We start from the raw sequence: 20,629 nt of genomic DNA, 5'->3' as shown, positions 1-20,629 counted from the left end.
TTAGACACACCCATTTTGTGTAACCAGGCTTTGGCATAGGTAGAGATGGCACTAGGCTCCCATTGGTTTCCAGATTCATGTGCTGTGGGTGACATGCTTGTGTTAGTTCAGGGAGGGTGGGGAATTTTCTGACAGAATCACATTACCCATAGGTTCGAGGTTTTCTTTTCTCAAGGGTGTGCTCCAAAGATATTCTAGTCAGACTGAGGAGGGTAAGGAATATAAAGCAGCTTACTTAAGGGCTTTGAACTCTTTTGAGGGGAGTTGGACCATTGGTGTTTAGAGGATCCACTCCTGAATGTTGGCTCTGAGGGTTGAGGTTTTCGCAACTTGTGGCTACCATGATGAAGGTTGCATAAGGAAGGAGTAGCTGACCCACAGCTTGCTGATTCATGACAGGTGTCCCACGCTTCAGTTATATAGACAATTGATCTGTCTGCCACTTGTGAGAAATTGGGTTGTTGGTTGAGGGAGGCGAACAATCCTTGTTAGAATGAACCCCAAAAAGTCACTAAACTAACCGGTGCTTTCCCCCTTTGGTAGCTATGTACTAAAGCATTCAGGATTAACTTGGAGGCAATGTGTAAAGTATTTATGCAGCACGCTAACAGTTATAAAGTGAAAACACATCACCAAAAAAATGCCATACCAATTTAGAAAAATAGAGTAACGTTTAATGAATAATTTAAACCCAAATTGACCAAAATCGAATTAGTAGGACCAGAGATGTGCAATTAAAATTTTTTGAAGACGAGTAGCACTTAGAAGCAAGGAGCACCAATTGTGCTTTTCTGGTCGCGGTGGACCAGGTCTAAGTGGCAAAATCAGTCCGATGCGCTGGAGCGCGGGCCAGATATAGGGCTGAGTTCAGTCCGCTGTTAGAAGTACCTTGTGTCCTGGTGCATCTAGATGCAGCGAGGGTGTCGAAGAGCCGCTAACGTGTGAGGTCCTGCGGTGAAATGCATTGCTCTGAGTTGAGGTCAGTAGAGCCACTGACAGGGACTTGTTATGTGGAGTCCAGCGCCAAGATGAAGTGCTGCATCGAGATCGACAAAGCTGCAGGTGCTGTGAGGTCTTGTATCAAGATGTTTCTGTGCTGAACCGGGATGCATCGCTGTGTAGGGGCTTGTGAAGCCACCGATCAGAAGCTGCAATGCGAGGCCCGGTATCAAGATGCGTCGAGCTGGGCCAGTTACCGTCATTGAAATGTCACCCTGGGCTGATGCTTGCGAGTCCACCAAACTTGAGCTGCAATGCGCAGTCCTGTGTCGGGATACGTTGGGTGCATTGTCGCAGGGAAGCCTGTAGCTCAGAACAGAAGGCAAGTTAACTCATCCTTGTAGATCCTTTGGTGGCTGTGGGTTCATGTGTTAGATTTAGACCTTCTTCCTCAGACAGCTGGGCAGCAGAGCTGTCCCCCTTGCAAGCAGAGCAGCTTGGCAGTGCTTCTTGCAGCAGTCCTCCTTCTGAGTCTTCCTAAGGTTCACAAGTGATCTGAAGAGTTGGGTGTGAGGGTCCAATATTATACCTGATGCCAGCTTTTAAGTGTTTAGTTTTTCCCTATAGAGGTGTCTGGAATTTTCTGCCTCCCTGCCCTAGTCCAAGTCTGGGGGCATAATAGGCTGCTGTGAAGTCCTTTTTGTGTGAGGCGAGTAAGTGCCTATGTAGTGCAAGTGTAGTAGGTGACAGCTCCTCCGATATCAAGTCGGAGATTACCCATCCTGCTGACACACAGATTCTCCTTTGTGATACTGTCTAGGAGGAATACACAAAGGCCAACTGCCAACTACACCTAGGCATGTGACCGGAACAGGCTCTAGGCACCAAATGGGTAGGACAAGAAAATGCCAACTTTCTAGAAATGTAAACCTTAGTAGTGTTCTTGGCACATTTTTTAGGTTTCGCTGGGGGGCGGAGCCGTTAGGCTCCTCCTCCAGAGAAATCTATTGAGTACAGTAAGGCACTATGGAACACGCCCCCCGTCCCATTGGCTAGCTCCATAAATGGAGCCTAGCCATTGGACGAGGGGCCTGTCCATCAATGCCGGACCAGACACGGGGGCGTTCCCGAGATTCTTTGGCTTTTGCCGACGTCACGCGACGCCGGGAACGCCCCCGAGTCTGTTCCGGCATTGCCGGCACCTCCCTTGCTGCTCGGGACGGGTCTCCTTATTATGCCCAAGTCTGCAGGTGAGTGACCTTCCCCCTCCCTCCCTTTCTCCCCCTCCCTCCCTCCCCCCCCCCCCTCCATCCCTCCCTCCCTGCTCGATCCCCGCCCGGGGGTTTCTTCAGCCGGCCGGCCAATCCCCCCTGCTTCTTCGGGGGGGAGGGGTTTACTTTTATGTTTCTAAGTTGTAGTAATATGTGCATGCTTTTGTGTCATGCAGCGGGAAAATGGGTCCATAACGTGCATGAAGTATTTTTTTAGTAGTATTTGATGCAATAGCCGTGTGTCAACAGGGGCCTCTCTCTTAAGATATGCATTTCTATAATTAACACTGCACCTCTTTGCATTCAGGCAGAATGCTTAGTTGTTTAATATAAAGGACATAGTTTCACCAACGTCTGAACAGATGTGTCAGGAGTGATTTGTGGGCGCTTTATATTTTATCTGTTTAGGTTGGTCCTTTCTTGGTGTGATGTACAATCCTGCAAGGGCTGCGCCAGTGTTTACTTGTATGTTGACAAGTTTGTGTATTTGACCAGTGGTGAAAATCATAGCAGTCACGTGGTCTTTACTTGTAGGCCAAAATAAAACAACGAATGGGCGGTGGCGCAAGGCCTTCATAAATATGGCCCCAAGGTTCTTTAGTAGGCGTGTATTTTTTTGCACTTTGACGTTTTGGGATTTCAGTGCTTCCTTCATTGGTAGTGGACTGGGTTTTCTCCTCCTTCCTGCTCTCTCTCTCCTGCCATCCCTCTCTTTTCTGCCTTCTTACTCCCTCCTGCCCTCCCTTTCCACCTCTCTCTTCTGCTCTCTTTCACCTTCTTGTCCTCCATCTCTCTCCTGTTCTCTCTTTCCTGTCCTCTCCTCCTCTAGCCCTCCTTCTCCTTCCCGCCCTCCCTCTCCTACCTGCCGCCCTCTCCTTTCTGCCCTCTCTCACACACTCCTACCTTCCCTCCTGTCCTCCCACTCCTTCTTGCCCTCCCTCTCCCTTCTGCCTATTTTCCTTCTTGCCTTCCCTCTCTCTCCTGCCCTCTCTTCCTTTTGACCTCTCTTCCTTCTTACTCCTGCCCTCCCTTTCCCTTCTGTCCTCTCTTGCTCTCCCACTATTTTCTGACCTCCCACTCCTTGCATTTTCGCCTTCCTACCCTACCTCTGTATCCTCCCCACTCTTCTTTGCATATGCCTTCTCAACATGCGCTATCACTGCACACAGCCTCTCAACACACGGCCTCTATGCACATGCCTCTCTCCATATGATCTCTCTGCACAGGGCTGTGTGTAGAGAGGGCAACTGAAGATAAGGCATGTGTAAAGAGGGCGTGTGCAGAGAGGGTGTTTTCCAGAGAGGCACTCCATATTTCTGTGTAAAGTAAAACACATCAACGTTTTACACATAATTCAAAGAAGTTAGAAAAGACCATTTGTCAAAAGCAATACCAAAAGCACAAACTTTAACAAAGGCGAAACCATTGCATTGTAAATGCTTGTTATAGCGTTCTTTCACAGACGACAAATTGTTGTGGTGCACCAACATTTACAGTAAATTTGTATCACCCTCTGTGTATATCATCAGTCATTGGAACGTAGTGTTCCCGGTTAACCATGAACAATTCTGCAGAGCTTGTGGGGCATCTGAAAGCTGTTTTCTTGTAATTTTCTTCCCCTGAGGTATCAGAACGTAGCCACTACTCATGTCTAATCCTAAATACCAGAGTCTTTCTGTCACACTGTCAAATAAGTCATCCACATGACGTACATGTCCTGCTGTTCATGGTGCGATAGTTGATGCACAGTCTGTCTTTGTTGTTCTTGTTCTTAGCAAATAACAGGAATTTTGTTTTTTGTTCTTAGCAAATAAAACAAAGTCTTGACTTGCTTGAGTTGAATTTCAGGCATGCGAGGGGCATTTAGACTTGGCTTATGTACTGGCAGTGTTTGAGGAGGCATTGAATGTCTGAAGCAGAGGAGACTCTCAAGTATAGCTGTGTATCATCAGCATATTGGTGAATCTGATGTTGTTTGAGTAGAGCACCAAGCGCTTTATGTAGAGGTCAAAGATGACTGGGGACAGTATGGGATCCTGGGGAACTCCTTAGGTGATCGAGATCCTTTGGGACTTGGCAGTGCTTATGTGAACAAACTGGTGTCAGTTGGAAAGGTAGGTGAAGAAAAGGTGATTTCTATTCCAGACTCCAGGATGCATATGTGGGTGGAATGGTCTGCTGTGTCAAAGGCAGGTGAGGTGTCCAGAAAAATCAGGGAGGAGAGATCATCTTAATGTGGGGTTAGCAGGGCATTGTCTACGATGTGTAAGGTAGTGGTCTCCGTGACCTGAAGCTAGACTGGTAGTTGTGCAGGAAAAGGGTAGCATTTAACGAGATCTTGGAGCTGAATTTAGATTGCTTTTTTAATGATCTTGGAGATGAATGGTAGGTGAGTGATGGGCCAGTAGTTGGCGAGATCATTGGGGTATTGTATAGATTTCTTAATCTGGCCTGCATTGAGAGTTTCTGCTTTGAGCTAGGGACGCCTTTGACAGTTGTGAGTAGGGGTGAATGAGCATCCCCAGAGAGAGCACATGGGAAGGAAGAAGGTAAGACATGAACTTCATGGGAGTGGTTGTAAGGGAGTTGAGTATTTCGTCGATCTGCAAGGCTGACCATTGCGAGATTGTTCAGAAATGAATGGACTCAAGAGATAAAGCAGGCTTTGTGTTGTCTATGTGCTTTCGGATCGTCTGTTATTTTTTTTACTGAAAGGAAGGTTGATTGCATTGCACTTTTCTTTGTACTTTTGTTGATGCTCCACTCTTTTTAATCATCAGTGTTGACTGGTTTCATCCTCATCTGGCTATGATGCTTTCTGAGTACACAGGAGAGTCATAACCTTGCACATGAACCACAGGTGGACCAATTTCAAACTAAGTGAGAGCCACTGTTGGAGGACGGTCAGACAAAAACGGCTGTCCTGCAACAGTGGCTGACAACCTGGATGGAACGGGGGCTGCCTCTGGTGTATCTGTATCAACAAACAGTCAAGAGGGCTAATCTATTCTAACTCTAGCCACAAAAATGTTTGGAGGGAAGTCGAACATTCTCCCAATAAGGTGATAGAAAAAATGCACTTCCTGGTATTTGTCTTTTTCTTTTGTCCTGTGGCATGAGTCGACTGAAGTACTTGGCACTCCACAGCCAAAGGCAGAGCTCACTATCAGGTAGGGCACCAGCCCTTAGCGAATTTATAACCTTTTTAATACAAGAGAGATTTGTAAAAAGGTAACTCAGCATTTGTTCGCCATCTCATAGCAAGAAAAGGACATGCTATTTTCCTAGGTAATATGCTTTAAAAAGTTATTGAAACATAGACGTGAGCGTGCATAATTGTGAAAAAGGAACTTCATACTCTAGTAAAATGTTTTAGCACATCTGAATAATAGTGAGATGGCTGTTCTGGCCTTTCATAGATGACATTCTACATGCCAAGAAGACAGAAATCTAAGTTTGATAAGTTTGTCTTTCTTTATATGTAATTCCCTGACTTCTCTATGTGTTGTTTTTCCCTTCAGTCTTTTGAAGACTTTGACAAGTGGAAATCGCTCCTTCGAACACCACTTGTTTACTCTGATTACAGTCTTGGAGAAAGAAAGATAGCTTTTGTAACAGAAAGCACATGCCCACAGACTGAAGATCTACCCACAGTGACTGGCTCCTCTAAAAAGGTGAGGTTTTTGTTTCATTCCAGAATATTTTTTCTGTGGACTTGGAGGAACATTAATGCCCATTTATGCGGTAGGTATAATTGCGTTATTCCCCGTTTGGTTGCGACAACAGTAATAGTACTACCAACAAGCATTTACAATGCAATGGTTTTGCCTTTGGAAAAGTTAGAGCTATTGGCATTGTAAATGACAAATTTTGTATTTATGTGTTGGTTTTGAAAACAGATAAATTAGTGGCATTATCATTTACATTGCCATTAGCTTAATCTGTCGCAAATGTGAGACCTATTGTACCCTACTGACGAGCTCAGCAGACAGCAATTACTACCACACACACACACACACACACACAGAGCCACACATACCCAGGGCCACACACACACAACCAGAGCCCCACACACACACACACACACCCAGAGCCACACACACACCCAGAGCCACACACACACACACACACACACCCAGAGCCACACACACACACACACACACACCCAGAGCCACACACACACACACACCCAGAGCCACACACACACACACACACACACCCAGAGCCACACACACACACACACACACACCCAGAGCCACACACACACACCCAGAGCCACACACACACACCCAGAGCCACACACACACACACCCAGAGCCACACACACACACCCAGAGCCACACACACACACACCCAGAGTGACACACACACACCCAGAGCCACACACACACACCCAGAGCCACACACACACCCAGAGCCACACCCACACCCACACACACACACCCAGAGCCACACCCACACACCCAGAGCCACACCCACACACCCAGAGCCACACCGACACACCCAGAGCCACACCCAGAGCCACACACCCAGAGCCACACCCACACCCACACACCCAGAGCCACACACCCAGAGCCACACCCACACACCCAGAGCCACACACACACACCCAGAGCCACACACACACACACCCAGAGCCACACACACACACACACCCAGAGCCACACACACACACAGCCACACACACACACCCAGAGCCACACACACACCCAGAGCCACACACACACACACCCAGAGCCACACACACCCAGAGCCACACACACACGCACACCCAGAGCCACACACACACGCACACCCAGAGCCACACACACACACACACACAGAGCCACACACACACAGAGCCACACACACACACACAGAGCCGCACACACACACAGAGCCGCACACACACACAGAGCCACACACACACACAGAGCCACACACACACACCCACACAGAGCCACACACACACACACACAGAGCCACACACACACACAGAGCCACACACACACACACACACAGAGCCACACACACACACAGAGCCACACACACACACACACACAGAGCCACACACACAGAGCCACACACACACACATAGAGCCACACACACACACAGAGCCACACACACACACCCAGAGCCACACACACACACACACACAGAGCCACACACACACAGAGCCACACACACACACAGAGCCGCACACACACACAGAGCCGCACACACACACAGAGCCACACACACACACAGAGCCACACACACACACCCACACAGAGCCACACACACACACACAGAGCCACACACACACACAGAGCCACACACACAGAGCCACACACACACACAGAGCCACACACACACACACAGAGCCACACACACACACACAGAGCCACACACACACACATAGAGCCACACACACACACAGAGCCACACACACAGAGCCATACAGTGGCCAAGTTCCTGAAACACATACAATGGTGGGAGAGCTGGTAAAAGAATACACTGTCCTCCGAAGTACTCTTCCTGCAATTTAAAAATTAAATAAATAATCAGAGAAAGGAATGAGTGGCCACGGTTTGAATGGACAGAGAGAAGAAAGGCAAGACATTTTAGAAGTGGTGATTATCAGAAGGGAAAAAATCAGGAAGGAGGGACAGAAATGAATAGTCAGATGAGAAAGAATGCCTTAGAAAGGAGAACTAAGAAGGGGTAACACTAGGTGACATCACAAGAATCAAACTGCCCTCTACTTGCTAAATTATTGGAGGCAAAATAAATTAGGGAGCAGCAGTTCAACAATATAGACTTTGTGTACACATTTGAAACCTCCGTTTAGTGTAGTGGTAATGATAGCACCATTCAAAAACAAAAGATTTAATTGGTGGCACAAGTCTCCAGCAATTTAAGGCAGTGTGGCCAGGTAGACCACCTTCTTATGCATTTCCCCCAAAACATCACCTGTAGAAATCATGATTACAACACAACCTTTTTGGACATACATTGGGATGGTTGCGCAAATCACGAGCACATGAAATGTTTTTGTCCAGGCAATCAACTGAGCAGGTGGACTCTGTTGGTCAAACTTCAAGAGATCTAGTGATCATGGCATGACTTTCCATGTGCTAGTCAGACAGCCTAAGTGTTGTGTGCTGTCCGAGCAGGGCCTGATGACAACATAAATGCAGTGTGTATGTGCTCGCTGATCACTGCATAAGTGAGTCAAAGAATGTGTTGAGGGTTTCACTTAATCAACTCATTCAGCTGTAGTGCTTCAGGGACGAATTCTACTTGACAGAGGTTGGATAACGTTCTTTAGACCTTCAAAAGAAACTTTTTGCTTCATTTGTGGGACCAATAAACGCTATTGCTACCTACACAATATAGATTTTGCACAAAAAAGACAAAGCTGCTTGTTTTCAGTTCGTAAGAAAATGTGCAGTTTAAGTTTTGCTGGGCAGGAGTGTGCTTGTGCCCTCAGTCGTGCTGTGTGACTCTAAAAGGGGACGGAAGTGGTACTCACGGTGGTTGTCGGTGTTCTTCTGGACTATTTCCGCCAGCACAAAGGCCCCTTCCTCCACGGTGTAGAGCAGCATGGTGGCGGCCCGCAGCTGGTCGTCAGGTCCCTCCATGCGCCCACGGCCTGCAGCTGGCTCAACGGAACAGGGGGCATCAAGCACAACGGAACAGGGTGCAGGAAAGCAACAAGGGAACAGGGGGCAGGAAAGCAAGCACAACGGAACAGGGGGCAGCAAGCACAACGAGGGAACAAGGGGCAGGAAAGCAAGCACATCTAAGGAACAGGCACAAACAGGGGGCAGGGTCTCTTCCAAAATACAATTATGAGACCATGCTTGACATGTACAGTAAAGCCAACTTCTATGCTGTGGTCACAGTTGCATCCCTGAAATTGAAACCACATTGTCCAATACCCTCCAAACTACTATTCTTCCCTAATCTAAACATGAGAGGACAATAATGTCTCAAAAAAGTGAACAGAGACTCTACAAATCCCATACTCTGCATGAAACTCCAGGGTATGAAAAATATTTTCAAGCCGAACATCTCAGCTGCAAAATATAGTTCTACTGTCCCTATTTCAGCTGTCTGCTAACCCAGCCAGATCACTATTCCAGTCCATTCATGCCAGCATCTCCCCTGCTCCCAAAGCAATCTAAAATCTCTCACCCAATAAATGCAAAATATTGCTGGACTACTTAATCAGCAAAATCCTTTCCATTCATGTGTCCAGTACTCCCAAGAATAGTCTTATATAGGTGACGACCAAGACGACAAATGCATGGTATCTCTTCAAACTAGTCTACCAGGCAGACCTCATCATTGCTACAAAAAAAAAACAGCTGCCTTCTTCAGAGACGTTATACCAACCAAGATCATCAATTCAAATTGTTCCTACTTTGCTAATATAATGCAAAATCGTCAACCCATCCCTAAGCCAGAGAACATCTCCAGACTTCCTAAGGCACACCCAAATCGCTCCTATCCTAAAAAAAAAAATCTAACCTCAACCCGAAGTTTTCAACAATCTAATGCCCTTTATGCAGCCTCTTTTGGCTAAGCAAGGCTACAGAAAAATCTGTCTCCTTAAAACTGACAGATTAAATCAATGCTGGAAATTTCTATTTTAGGCTGGTTTCATAATGGGTTATGACATCAAAACAGCCTCATTACAGCTGGCATAACGGAACAGGGGGCATCAAGCACAACGGAACAGGGGGCAGGAAAGCCAGCACAATGGAACAGGGAGCAGCAAGCACAACGAGGGGGCAGGAAAGCAAGCACATCGAGGGACCAGGCACAAATAGGGGGCAGAGGCAAGAAAAAGCGAGCACAAACAGGGGGAAGAGGTAGTCTCTACTGGCACCCCACCACAAAGCAGGGTGCAGGAATGCAAGCACAATGGAACAGGGGGCAGGAATGCAAGCAAAACGGGGGGGGGCAGGAAAGCAAGCACAACAGAACAGGGGGCAGCAAGCACAACGAGGGAACAGGGGGCATTACATGCGGGAAATGACAGCTAAAGATGTCCCTTACCTCATTTATGCGCACTTTGTGCAGAAGCGTTACAGTCGATCAGAGCCCAGCCAGAGGATGAGGAGGGAGGAAAGCATCCTTAGCATAGCGTTCCCTCTCCCGCTTATAGTCAGGAAACCATCCACTTGAGGGTCCTCTGCATATACATTCTAATATGCTCGATGTCACCATTTCACTGGCACAATTGATCCCCCCCCCCCCCCCCCCCATAAGCTGACAATGCTGGTCTCAACTAAGCAGTCGCCAAGCAAGCTGGGACTTACAGGTTACAAAGGGTGTATGTCAGCAGGGAGGTGGCATGGAACATTCGGGGCAGCACATGAGCAGGTGAGACATGCTGGAGTTGGGCCTAAAGGTGGTGGAGATTCGAACGTGAAAGTTGGGTGTGCATAAGAGAGGCAGGGTGCTGGAATAGAGAATGCCTGGCTATGAGAAGCAGAGACAATGGCTTAAAGAGGGTGCTAGCAAGAACAAACAGCAATGGACAAGAGAATGAGTTGGGATAGGCAGGTGAACGTGAAATGTTAAATAAAGGATGCTGTTGGAGGAGTGAGGCGCCGGTGAAGGGGCAGGTGAGGCCAGAGAGGGGTGAAGGCTGAGGCGAAGGAAAGGCCAAAACAGGGAACGACTCAGACAGTCTAAGTGGGACTTCCCAGGACTCTGTGCGATGACTGGGGGTCCCTTCCAAGGAGTGGGCTTCATGCCGGAATCGATTCACACCAATCGAGTGAGTGATTCTCTCCCGGGGGGCTGAGAGCATAACTGCACTCGTAGAGACTCGGATGTCCGGGGTTTTGTGTGGTAAAGTACTTTTCTCCGGGTAGGCGAAAAGTAAAGCCCAGTCTTTGTCCGTAAGGACCCTGCCTACGTCTGTGTCCCATTTTGCCCTTAAAGCACCCAGGGGTGAGGGTGCATGTGCCCGTATACCTTTGAAAAACCGAGACGTACCTTGGGGTTAATCTTTGCGAAGGCGGGTGCACTGCGGCTCTTTCATAAAGGGCGAGGCGGCTTCCGGGGCTCCCGAAGCTTCACGGAGTCTGGTCTCTGGGTCCGGTGTGGACGTCAGGAGGGAGCGCAGGCTACGGAGAGTACCAGGGGCGCCCAGGGGACAAAGAGCGGTGCGAGCCTCGCTGGAAGCGCGGCTCGTACCGCGGCTGTGCTCACACGCTGCGGGGCTCATGAGGGGGGGCTGCAGCTGGGCAAGGGCGATGCAGAGCCTCGCTGGCAGGGCGGCTCGGGTCGCGGCGGGGCTTACAGGGCAGTTTGAAAAACCGAGACGTACCTTGGGGTTAATCTTTGTGAAGACGGGTGCACAGCGGCTCTTTAATAAAGGGCGAGGCGGCGTCCGGGGCTCCCGAAGCTTCACGGAGTCTGGTCTCTGGGTCCGGTGTGGACGTCAGGAGGGAGCGCAGGCTACGGAGAGTACCAGGGGCGCCCAGGGGACAAAGAGCGGTGCGAGCCTCGCTGGAAGCGCGGCTCGTACCGCGGCTGTGCTCACACACTGCGGGGCTCATGGGGGGGGGGCTGCAGCTGGGCAAGGGCGATGCGACCCTCGCTGGCAGGGCGGCTCGGGTCGCGGCGGGGCTTACAGGGCAGGCCGAGCAACTCCATTGTCTGCCATGAGCCGGGTGACTGCGCCTGCAGCAGCCCGGGTTAGGAGAGCCAGTGTGAGGAGAGGGTGGCGGGTGGAGGGAGCAGGGCAGGCCGAGCAACTCCATCGTCTGCCGTGAGCCGGGTGACTAATCTTCCGTCGTGGGACCCAAAAAAAATGGCGGCCGGCAACTCCTGAATTTTTCAGATTCGGGGGCGTGTTTACAGCGGGAGGGGGGCGGGAACGGCGCACGGACAGCGGGAGGATTTATACATGTATTTTTAAAAATTATGCTGCAAAGACAATGGGACACAAGGGTTGTGAGAACGTTATGTTTTGCTTCTGTGGGAGGGGAAGGGGACACGGACGGCGGGAGGGAGGCGGAAAACGTGCACAGGACAGCGAGTGGAGGGGGGACGGCGGGAGGAGGGACACAGAGGAAGGCAGGACAGCAGCAAGCACGGCCCGGCCGGACCAGATTCGGGGGCGTTCCCGGCTTTTGGCTGACGTAGCATGACGTAGCCAAAAGCCAAAAATTCTCGAACGCCCCCGAATCTGGTCCGGCCATGACGGACGCCTCTCTGTTCCAATGGCTAGCCTCCATTTATGGAGCTAGCCAATGAAACAGAGGGCGTATTCCAAGAGTCCCCTACTGAAGACTAGAGATTTCTCTGGGGGCGGAGCTTACGCTCCGTTCCCCAGTCGAAACCTAAAAAAGGTAACTACGTTATGTTTCTAGAAGTGGACGTTGCGTCTAATCATTTTAAGTTTAAAATCAAGAATTAAAATCTCTTGCACATTTTTAGGTCTTGGCTAGACAGCACATGCCCTATCTCGAAAAGACGTGTTGTGTTCTAGCTATGTGCTTACAGGCTGCCCATCTCCTGCCATTGTTAAACTTCAGCATCGCTCTTATTTTATTTAATGCCATTCGTCATGGCATGGGGGTGTCATGCCATCTTCTTGTATTCGGGCCTCCCATAGCTTATAGAACAAGTACGTCTCCTTACACTGCTCCCGGTTTGATTAGCTTTTTTTCTTTGTTTTCAAGCAGCACAATTTCAGACCATCTCCCTTGTACACATACACATATACCACTAAAATGCATGTACGTGTACATAAACTATTGCATTTATTGTAAAGTTGTTTAAACACTAACATAACAGCACATGTTTATTTTACTTTTTTTGCTCGGTCCGATAGTATTGGAGCGCTCGCTCAATGAAAGTTTTCTTTCCCTTGGTTGCTTGTCCATACCCCAATCCCCTCCTGCTTCCCTGCTTGACCCTACCCCACTACCTGCCTTGTCACTGCTTAGGTTTTTTTTTTTTGCTCGATCCGATGGTAGTGGAGCGCTCGCTTTGTCGTCCGGTCTGCCATAGCTTTAACACCAGACAATATTATTGGAGCACTTGAAGTTCTCACCAGTTACATTACACAATGACTCATTCATTGTCATAGTTGGGGGAAGCATTAGTGATTTGCCCAGATTCACAAATCGTTCAGCCGACATCCGGGATTCGAACCTGGTTCCCCAGTTGGCAACTCTCTGTTACCTCACTTTGTCCTTTCACTTCAAACCTTCTCAACTGTATCTCATGATCACTTCCAAATTTGTTCAGCAAGACCCCGTACACTGGACAAGCATTGGCAAAGCCAATAGATCTCGGCAAGGCCCAAGCTATTGGCTTTGTCGATGTGAATGTCTTTTAGCCATGTTGTCTAGCAGCACATCTGCTCTTCAGCATAACTGAAAGTCTCTGAAAAAAGCGCTATGATGTGGCCAGCGCAAGTCGCAAGCCACTTCATAGCACTTTCTTGTGTTAGGTGGGGCAGAACAATAACCTCAACATGGGGGGTGAATAGAGTCTGCGCCGGCTCAACATCCTGTGATTCTGGGCTTTCAGTAACTTTCAGCAATACTGAACAGCAGATGTGCTGCTAGATAATATGGCTAAACCATTCACTTGTACATGAATTTCGTATCAAAATTAAAGTTAATATTGATAAGACATGAATACAAAATATCCCCAAAACACTAAACCCGTATATTGCACAAAGCTTAAATTCATTTTTCGATTAAAAAAAAATCCCTTTATCAAATTGGTAATTTGTGGAGGTTTTCTCACAAATATGCTATATTCAGATTCCTTACCATTCATCTATTTTTCATTATTACATAGTGTATTAATGAGGACTAATTTAATAATTGTTTTATGTAAAAAGTAGAGATGGATCTCTACAAATCGTGATGCCGCCGTTCATGGTGCTATTAGTTGGCCCTACCTTCTTCAAGACACAACATGAAAGCAAACGTCCGATAATTTCTTTGTATCTATTTTTTTTACCTTTTCATCTCCCAAAAGTTTCCTACAACTGCTACAAAAATAAAATTCATAACATTAATGAATACCCTTAAAATACACAGCACACAATTATATATGTCTTCCACCTCACTGCTCCCCAATTATGCACTAATATACCTTTTTTTATTATATTCATCTCACGACTGGTTTCTTATTAATTCCACAATTTCTTTTTGTCCATTTAACTTTTCTAAAATTTTCACAGCATCTCGCTTCAAAAGCTGTTGTAAGCCTCACATACTTTCAAGCTAAATATATTTTACCATTACTTTGATTTTAATTATAAGCCCACTTACTATTTCACCTGTCGTCCTGTTCATATCATGCCATTGTATTGAACATACCGAGCCTAAAATATTTTAAATGAAGTGTGCTTCTTTGTTTTTAATCAGATATGTTTGAAAATTATTTTTCAGGTGGCTCCTTAAAAGGCCACAATCCTTCCATTAGAATCTTGCATCCATTTATACTTGGATTCAGCACCTTTTTGGGATAGAGAGCAATATTCTTATTTCAGAAAAATCCCTAATTTCCATATCCAGTTTCAGAATCTTTCAGTGTGCGGTGTGCTGTCTGCGCAATGGGCAATAATTTTATTTGTTAATCAAAAAGAGGACTAGCCTATTTGTGAACAATATAGGGCTCAGGACTGTATGACGAGAGGGAAACCATTAGGTTTCTTTATGAAGCCCTCACCCACCAACCTATTTGGTGGCATGCTTTATCATTGGGCCCACTCAGGGACACCAAGTGTGTCCCGGGTGTGCTTCTACGCCTGAATTACAGTGGAGCTGGTGTGTTGCTGAGTGTGCAGTGGGAGTGACGTGAAAGTGAAATTTTAAAAGCTATTCAGTGGTCCCAGTTCCCGAGGGGAAAGTTTAATTTTTAATGTATGGGCCTCTGTTAGCGTTAAAAACCAGACAGGTGGATGCTGGTGGGGTGATTATTAGGAACCTTACATCCAAGGTGTGGTCTACATGTTTCAGCCAGGCCTTTTCTGTAAAACTGGCTTTCCTCAGGACCGTCAAATATGTGATGTTACGATCTATACTTTAAGTGAGTATGTGATCGAAAAATGTGAAGCACACGCTAAGGTGCTATACAAGTGGGTGCTATACATGTACTATACATACTCACTCAAAGTATAGATTGCAACGTCACATATTTAACAGAGTGGTCCTGATGCAGGGGATTCAGGAGATGGAAGATGCTCAAGGATGCTCTGGGTGCTGTACAGTCAAGGGGTGTCCTTGCAGTTACTCCTCGGTCCACGGGTCAGATGGGGGCCACTTATGCCACAGAGGTCAGGGTCCCTCAAAATCCTCTTTGAGCCAGTAGGAGGCCAGCTGCGCTGGGCTACTGGTCTCCATTCACAGGGGGTCAAGCTGTATCCTTTGGTGGAGGCTAGCATCCCTCTTGTATGACCAGCCCGGAATTAGACGACATTTCTGGATCCGGCAGACTCGGGTGCAACTCTTGATCATTGAGGGTTAGTCTTTTGGGGGGCCCAGTGGCGGTCACACCAATTCTCAATTTGTGGCAACTAACTTACTGAGTTGGGATACTTCAGCTTTGATGGCCCTGGTGCTGGTTTCAGGGAGTCAGTCGACTGACTCGTGGAGTAACTTCTTTGGGCTGGGTTCTTGGAAGTAACTTTCCCTCAAGCCAGGGGCCACAAGCACAGTCCTCTCTTCGCTAGCCCAAGGTGCGGCAGGTGCAGTCCAGAAGATGGTGCGGTTACTTTTTGCCGAGTCCAGGGGTCAGTAGGGCAGTCCTTTGGTCCTTTCTTTAGTTCCTTAGTGATCTGAGGTTCAGAGTACCATATTTATGCCCAGAAAGTGCTCTTGAGGGAATTATATGGTCACTAGCCAATGAGCTACTAGGATCCCTCTCGCCCTGCAACCACTTCTGACTATGTGTGGCATCTAGCAATCCCAGCGTGCACTGTTCTGCCCATTTCTAAGATTTCTGAATCCTTCCTTGGATGTTAGGAGCTTCTTTGCCCACCCTGGAGGAGTGTTACAAAAACACGGGTTAACCCAAAGAGTCAAAGGGACCTGGGCAAAGTATTGGTACAAACAAAATGGTCCCAGACAAACAGGCGATAAACAGAGTCGTAACAGAAGTAAATACATACACAGGTAATTATAACAACATTGTTTTTAATCACGTGTTTTATATAAGAGTCTTTCATAAAAATTGGTACAAGTTAAATCACATATAGTGGCCCCTAAGAATGAAATAGGGAAGGGTAGTGTTGGGATAGTGAAAGATGAGGACTAAACAAAAGGTCATAAAGACCACAATATAACAAAAATTAATGTGAAAAAAACACAATGGAATGATAAATTTAATCAATAATTTTTGACAATCATGCCTCAGAAGAAATCAGTAATGATGAATGATGACAGAGGCTGACCACAGGAAAACGTGTCGACGTTTCGACCCAGGTGAAATGCAGGCGTGGTGTAAGCCTTGCTAGAGGGTCTTCATCAGCACAGAAGTGGTGGGGGATGGGGCAATGGATCTGCGTAAACATTTTTAAGAATTAATTAATACATGGGTCACCAAGGATTCCAAAATTGTTTAAAAGGTCGAGAAGGGAACAGGATCATAATTGGAAAAAGAGGAAATACATCATTGGTGAGGTAAGTAATCACTCTAGAGGTGAAATGATGGAGTCGACCTCAGAGGCAAAGTTAATTGTTTAGTCCAAAGGACTACGTCGAATGATAATAGGTAGTAATTGCCTATTGTACCACAGGGTGAGAAGTACTCAAGTGTGTGGTAAATGTACAAGCATCCTCACGGTACTGACATTATCAACATACAGCAAATTCAGCATCAAATAGGCATAGAAATAGGGGTACCTTTCACAAAGCTCGCTCACAGGAAGGGCTGTTAAATTGTGGATCACAAAGTACTATGTGGGTTCTGAAAAACAACAGCGTAATGTATTACTGTCTACACTATCCGGTCCATCAGGCTAAAAGATGTTACTTATAAAACAACATACCTGCCAAAGGCAGAGTAGATCACAGCTGCAAAATTAGTAGTATCAATAGGCGGGGTACAGCACTGGATCAAAAACTTGGAACCAATGGTCCTTGCTTCAAGATGGCAGCAATCTATGAGAGTAATAATACAAACATATACACTTATCTAAATAGACATAACAGCACGGTTGCACTGCCAGCAGACATGTCGGGAAACATACCTGCCCGTGGCAAGGGCTGTTGCCAAAAAAGAACGGTGGATTTTGAAGAGATGATTCACAGGAATGTGTGCCGTAGAAAAATCTAAAAGAATAGTAAAATAATCTATAACTAATACTGAACATAAGAGTAACAGGCTATTCCCACAGAGTTAACATTAACATACCTAGCCAAAGCGTTACTATTGAAGGCAGTGGGGGTCGGTCATAGGCGTGGTGCAGATATCCCAAACGCCGATAGATTGCGTGATCTTGGAGTCCTGTTGAGCTCAAAAGGGACGTGATCTGAGGACAACAAATCAATGCTGTCTTATCAGTATAAACGCCTCAGCTTAGTGGAGCAGTGTGGCCTCGTTAAGTAAAACGCGCGTCAGCTACTATGAGCTTCGCGTGTTGAAAGGAAAGGAGAAGAACACGTACCGTGTGATTCAAAGTCCGGTCCGGAAAAAGGAAGGTTCTTGCTAGCTGCCGCTAATAGCTGGTCTAACAACAGAGCCGGCCGCGAGAGTTACTGGCTATAGACTTCCGATCATGTGACCAGGGTCTATCATGGTCATCAAAAAAGGACTACGAAACGGGTCAAGAGATCTATGTAGTTGCCAGCTCCAAAATGGAGCTCAAAACGGAGAGTATATAAACATCCTATAAGGTGATATCGGTTTTATCCAGATACATTTTAGATTCTATAGAAATCACAAAGAGGTTTCAACAGCGTCCAAAGAGTTCAAGGTGAGCAAGAACCTATCAGCTCACATTATGGTATATTCAAGATATACAGTAACCAGCAGACAGGGTTACAATCAACATAGATTTTGTAATGGCCTTATGATGTATACATTTGTCATATCATAGTATTATTTCGGCGTACCTATCAAGCATGATGGTAAAGGCCGCCTTTGCAGGAGAAATTACACAATCAAAAAATTAAAAAATATATATATTGTACAGTGGCCATATACCATAATCAGTACATTCATCTTACCAGAGTTATTACTACGGCGTACCTATCGGACATGATGGTAAAGGCCGTTACTACAGGGAAATTACACTTTCAGAAAAAATTATTATTAAGGCAGAGTAACAGACAGCATTCATAATCATAGATTGGCCATTTGGGCAAAGGTACTTTCAGTTTCGTTAAGCCCCGTCTTTACTGAGTCAAATAGAAACATCCATTTAGCTTCACGGGTATTCAAAACATTTGAGATACTACCACCCCTAGAGCCCAACGTGATGTTCTCAAGGATGACCCACCTTAGGCTTTCTGGTGTGTGTTGTTTAGTTTTGAAATGTTCAACTAGGGGGGCTCCCACTACCTCACAACGGAGTCTACTGGTGTGTTGTAGGATCCTGACTTTAGCCTTTTGCTGAGTTTGGCCAATGTAAATAAGGTTACATTCACATATGATGGCATAAATTACATTTTGAGTATTACAGTTAGTGAATGATTTAAGTGGGATCTTGTGGTCCTTATACTCAAACACCTTGGTCTGAATGGTGTTGTCACAGGCCTTACATTTAGTGCATCTATGGTGACCCATGACCGGTGGAAGATTCCACAATGATAGAACAGTTGTCGGTTCTGTTGATGGGAGAAATGAACGAACAACATGGTCCCTGATATTCTTCCCTCTTTTGAATGCATGTAGGGGCAGGGTCGGATAGCCAATATCATCAGATATTCGTGACCAATACTTATTAATGATCTTTTTGATCCTGTTACTCTCAGTTGTGAAAGTAGTAACACATACCAAGCGGTCATTGTGTTGGTCATTCTGTTGTTTAGGTTGTAGTAGACACTCTCTAGGGTTATACCATGCTCGTTTTTTGGCCCTCTTAACCAGACGGCGAGGGTATCCCCTCTGTATAATCCTGTTCATCAAATCATTTGCCTGTTCCATGTAATGCAATTTATCCGAACAGTTCCTGCGAATTCGCAAGAATTGTCCAATGGGTAAGTTATCCCGAAGGGATCTGGGATGATGACTCCCATATTGCAAGAGCGAATTCCGCTCAGTGGGTTTGCGGAATAAAGTCGTCTTTAGGATTCCATCATCATTGTAAATTGTAAGATCAAGGAAATCAACATGTGATGGGTTGGATTTGAATGTGAATTTAATGTCTGCAGACTGTGAATCCAACCATGTCTGGAAAGCAGAGAGCTCAGTGTCCGTTCCCTTCCAAATGAGTAGGATATCGTCTATATAGCGGACCCATATTCCAAGATGTTGTTTGAATGGGTTCCGCTCATTAAGAATGATGTCTTCTTCGAAGGCCGCCATATAAAGAATAGCCAGGTCCGGGGCAAAAGTGGCCCCCATCGCCACTCCCTTAGTTTGCAAATAGAAGTGGTCCTGGAACATGAAAAAGTTATGCATCATGGCAAGCCTTAGAAGTCCTATGATGAAATCAGTTGGTACAGGTACTGGGGCAGTCCTCTGATCTAGATAACGAGTCATGATGGTAAGAGCTTCCTCTTGTGGAATACTGGTGTAAAGTGAAGTTATGTCACAAGTGACCAGAATTTCTTTCTCTGGGGAGTGGCGATGGGGGCCACTTTTGCCCCGGACCTGGCTATTCTTTATATGGCGGCCTTCGAAGAAGACATCATTCTTAATGAGCGGAACCCATTCAAACAACATCTTGGAATATGGGTCCGCTATATAGACGATATCCTACTCATTTGGAAGGGAACGGACACTGAGCTCTCTGCTTTCCAGACATGGTTGGATTCACAGTCTGCAGACATTAAATTCACATTCAAATCCAACCCATCACATGTTGATTTCCTTGATCTTACAATTTACAATGATGATGGAATCCTAAAGACGACTTTATTGCGCAAACCCACTGAGCGGAATTCGCTCTTGCAATATGGGAGTCATCATCCCAGATCCCTTCGGGATAACTTACCCATTGGACAATTCTTGCGAATTCGCAGGAACTGTTCGGATAAATTGCATTACATGGAGCAGGCAAATGATTTGATGAACAGGCTTATACAGAGGGGATACCCTCGCCGTCTGGTTAAGAGGGCCAAAAAACGAGCATGGTATAACCCTAGAGAGTGTCTACTACAACCTAAACAACAGAATGACCAACACAATGACCGCTTGGTATGTGTTACTACTTTCACAACTGAGAGTAACAGGATCAAAAAGATCATTAATAAGTATTGGTCACTAATATCTGATGATATTGGCTATCCGACCCTGCCCCTAC

At 46.4% G+C, this 20,629-nt stretch overlaps 1 protein-coding gene across 2 annotated transcripts in view; it reads left to right on the top strand.

Moving 5' to 3' along the window:
• The window catches only part of HLCS (holocarboxylase synthetase), a 933,637-nt gene that overhangs the window by 83,314 nt on the left and 829,694 nt on the right, over positions 1-20,629 (top strand). For both annotated transcript variants that reach the window (XM_086935401.1, XM_086935400.1), the window contains exon 2: positions 5,732-5,884. Coding sequence is in view for 1 of the 2 variants with exons in the window: in XM_086935400.1 (XP_086791526.1) it covers positions 5,732-5,884 (153 nt within the window). In the remaining variant the exon portion in view is untranslated. The remainder of the gene's footprint in view (positions 1-5,731; positions 5,885-20,629) is intronic.

This window comes from Lissotriton vulgaris, chromosome 8 (genome assembly GCF_964263255.1).
Source record: "Lissotriton vulgaris chromosome 8, aLisVul1.2, whole genome shotgun sequence".
Taxonomy (NCBI): domain Eukaryota; kingdom Metazoa; phylum Chordata; class Amphibia; order Caudata; family Salamandridae; genus Lissotriton; species Lissotriton vulgaris.
This window is presented reverse-complemented; position numbering and strand designations above follow the sequence as displayed.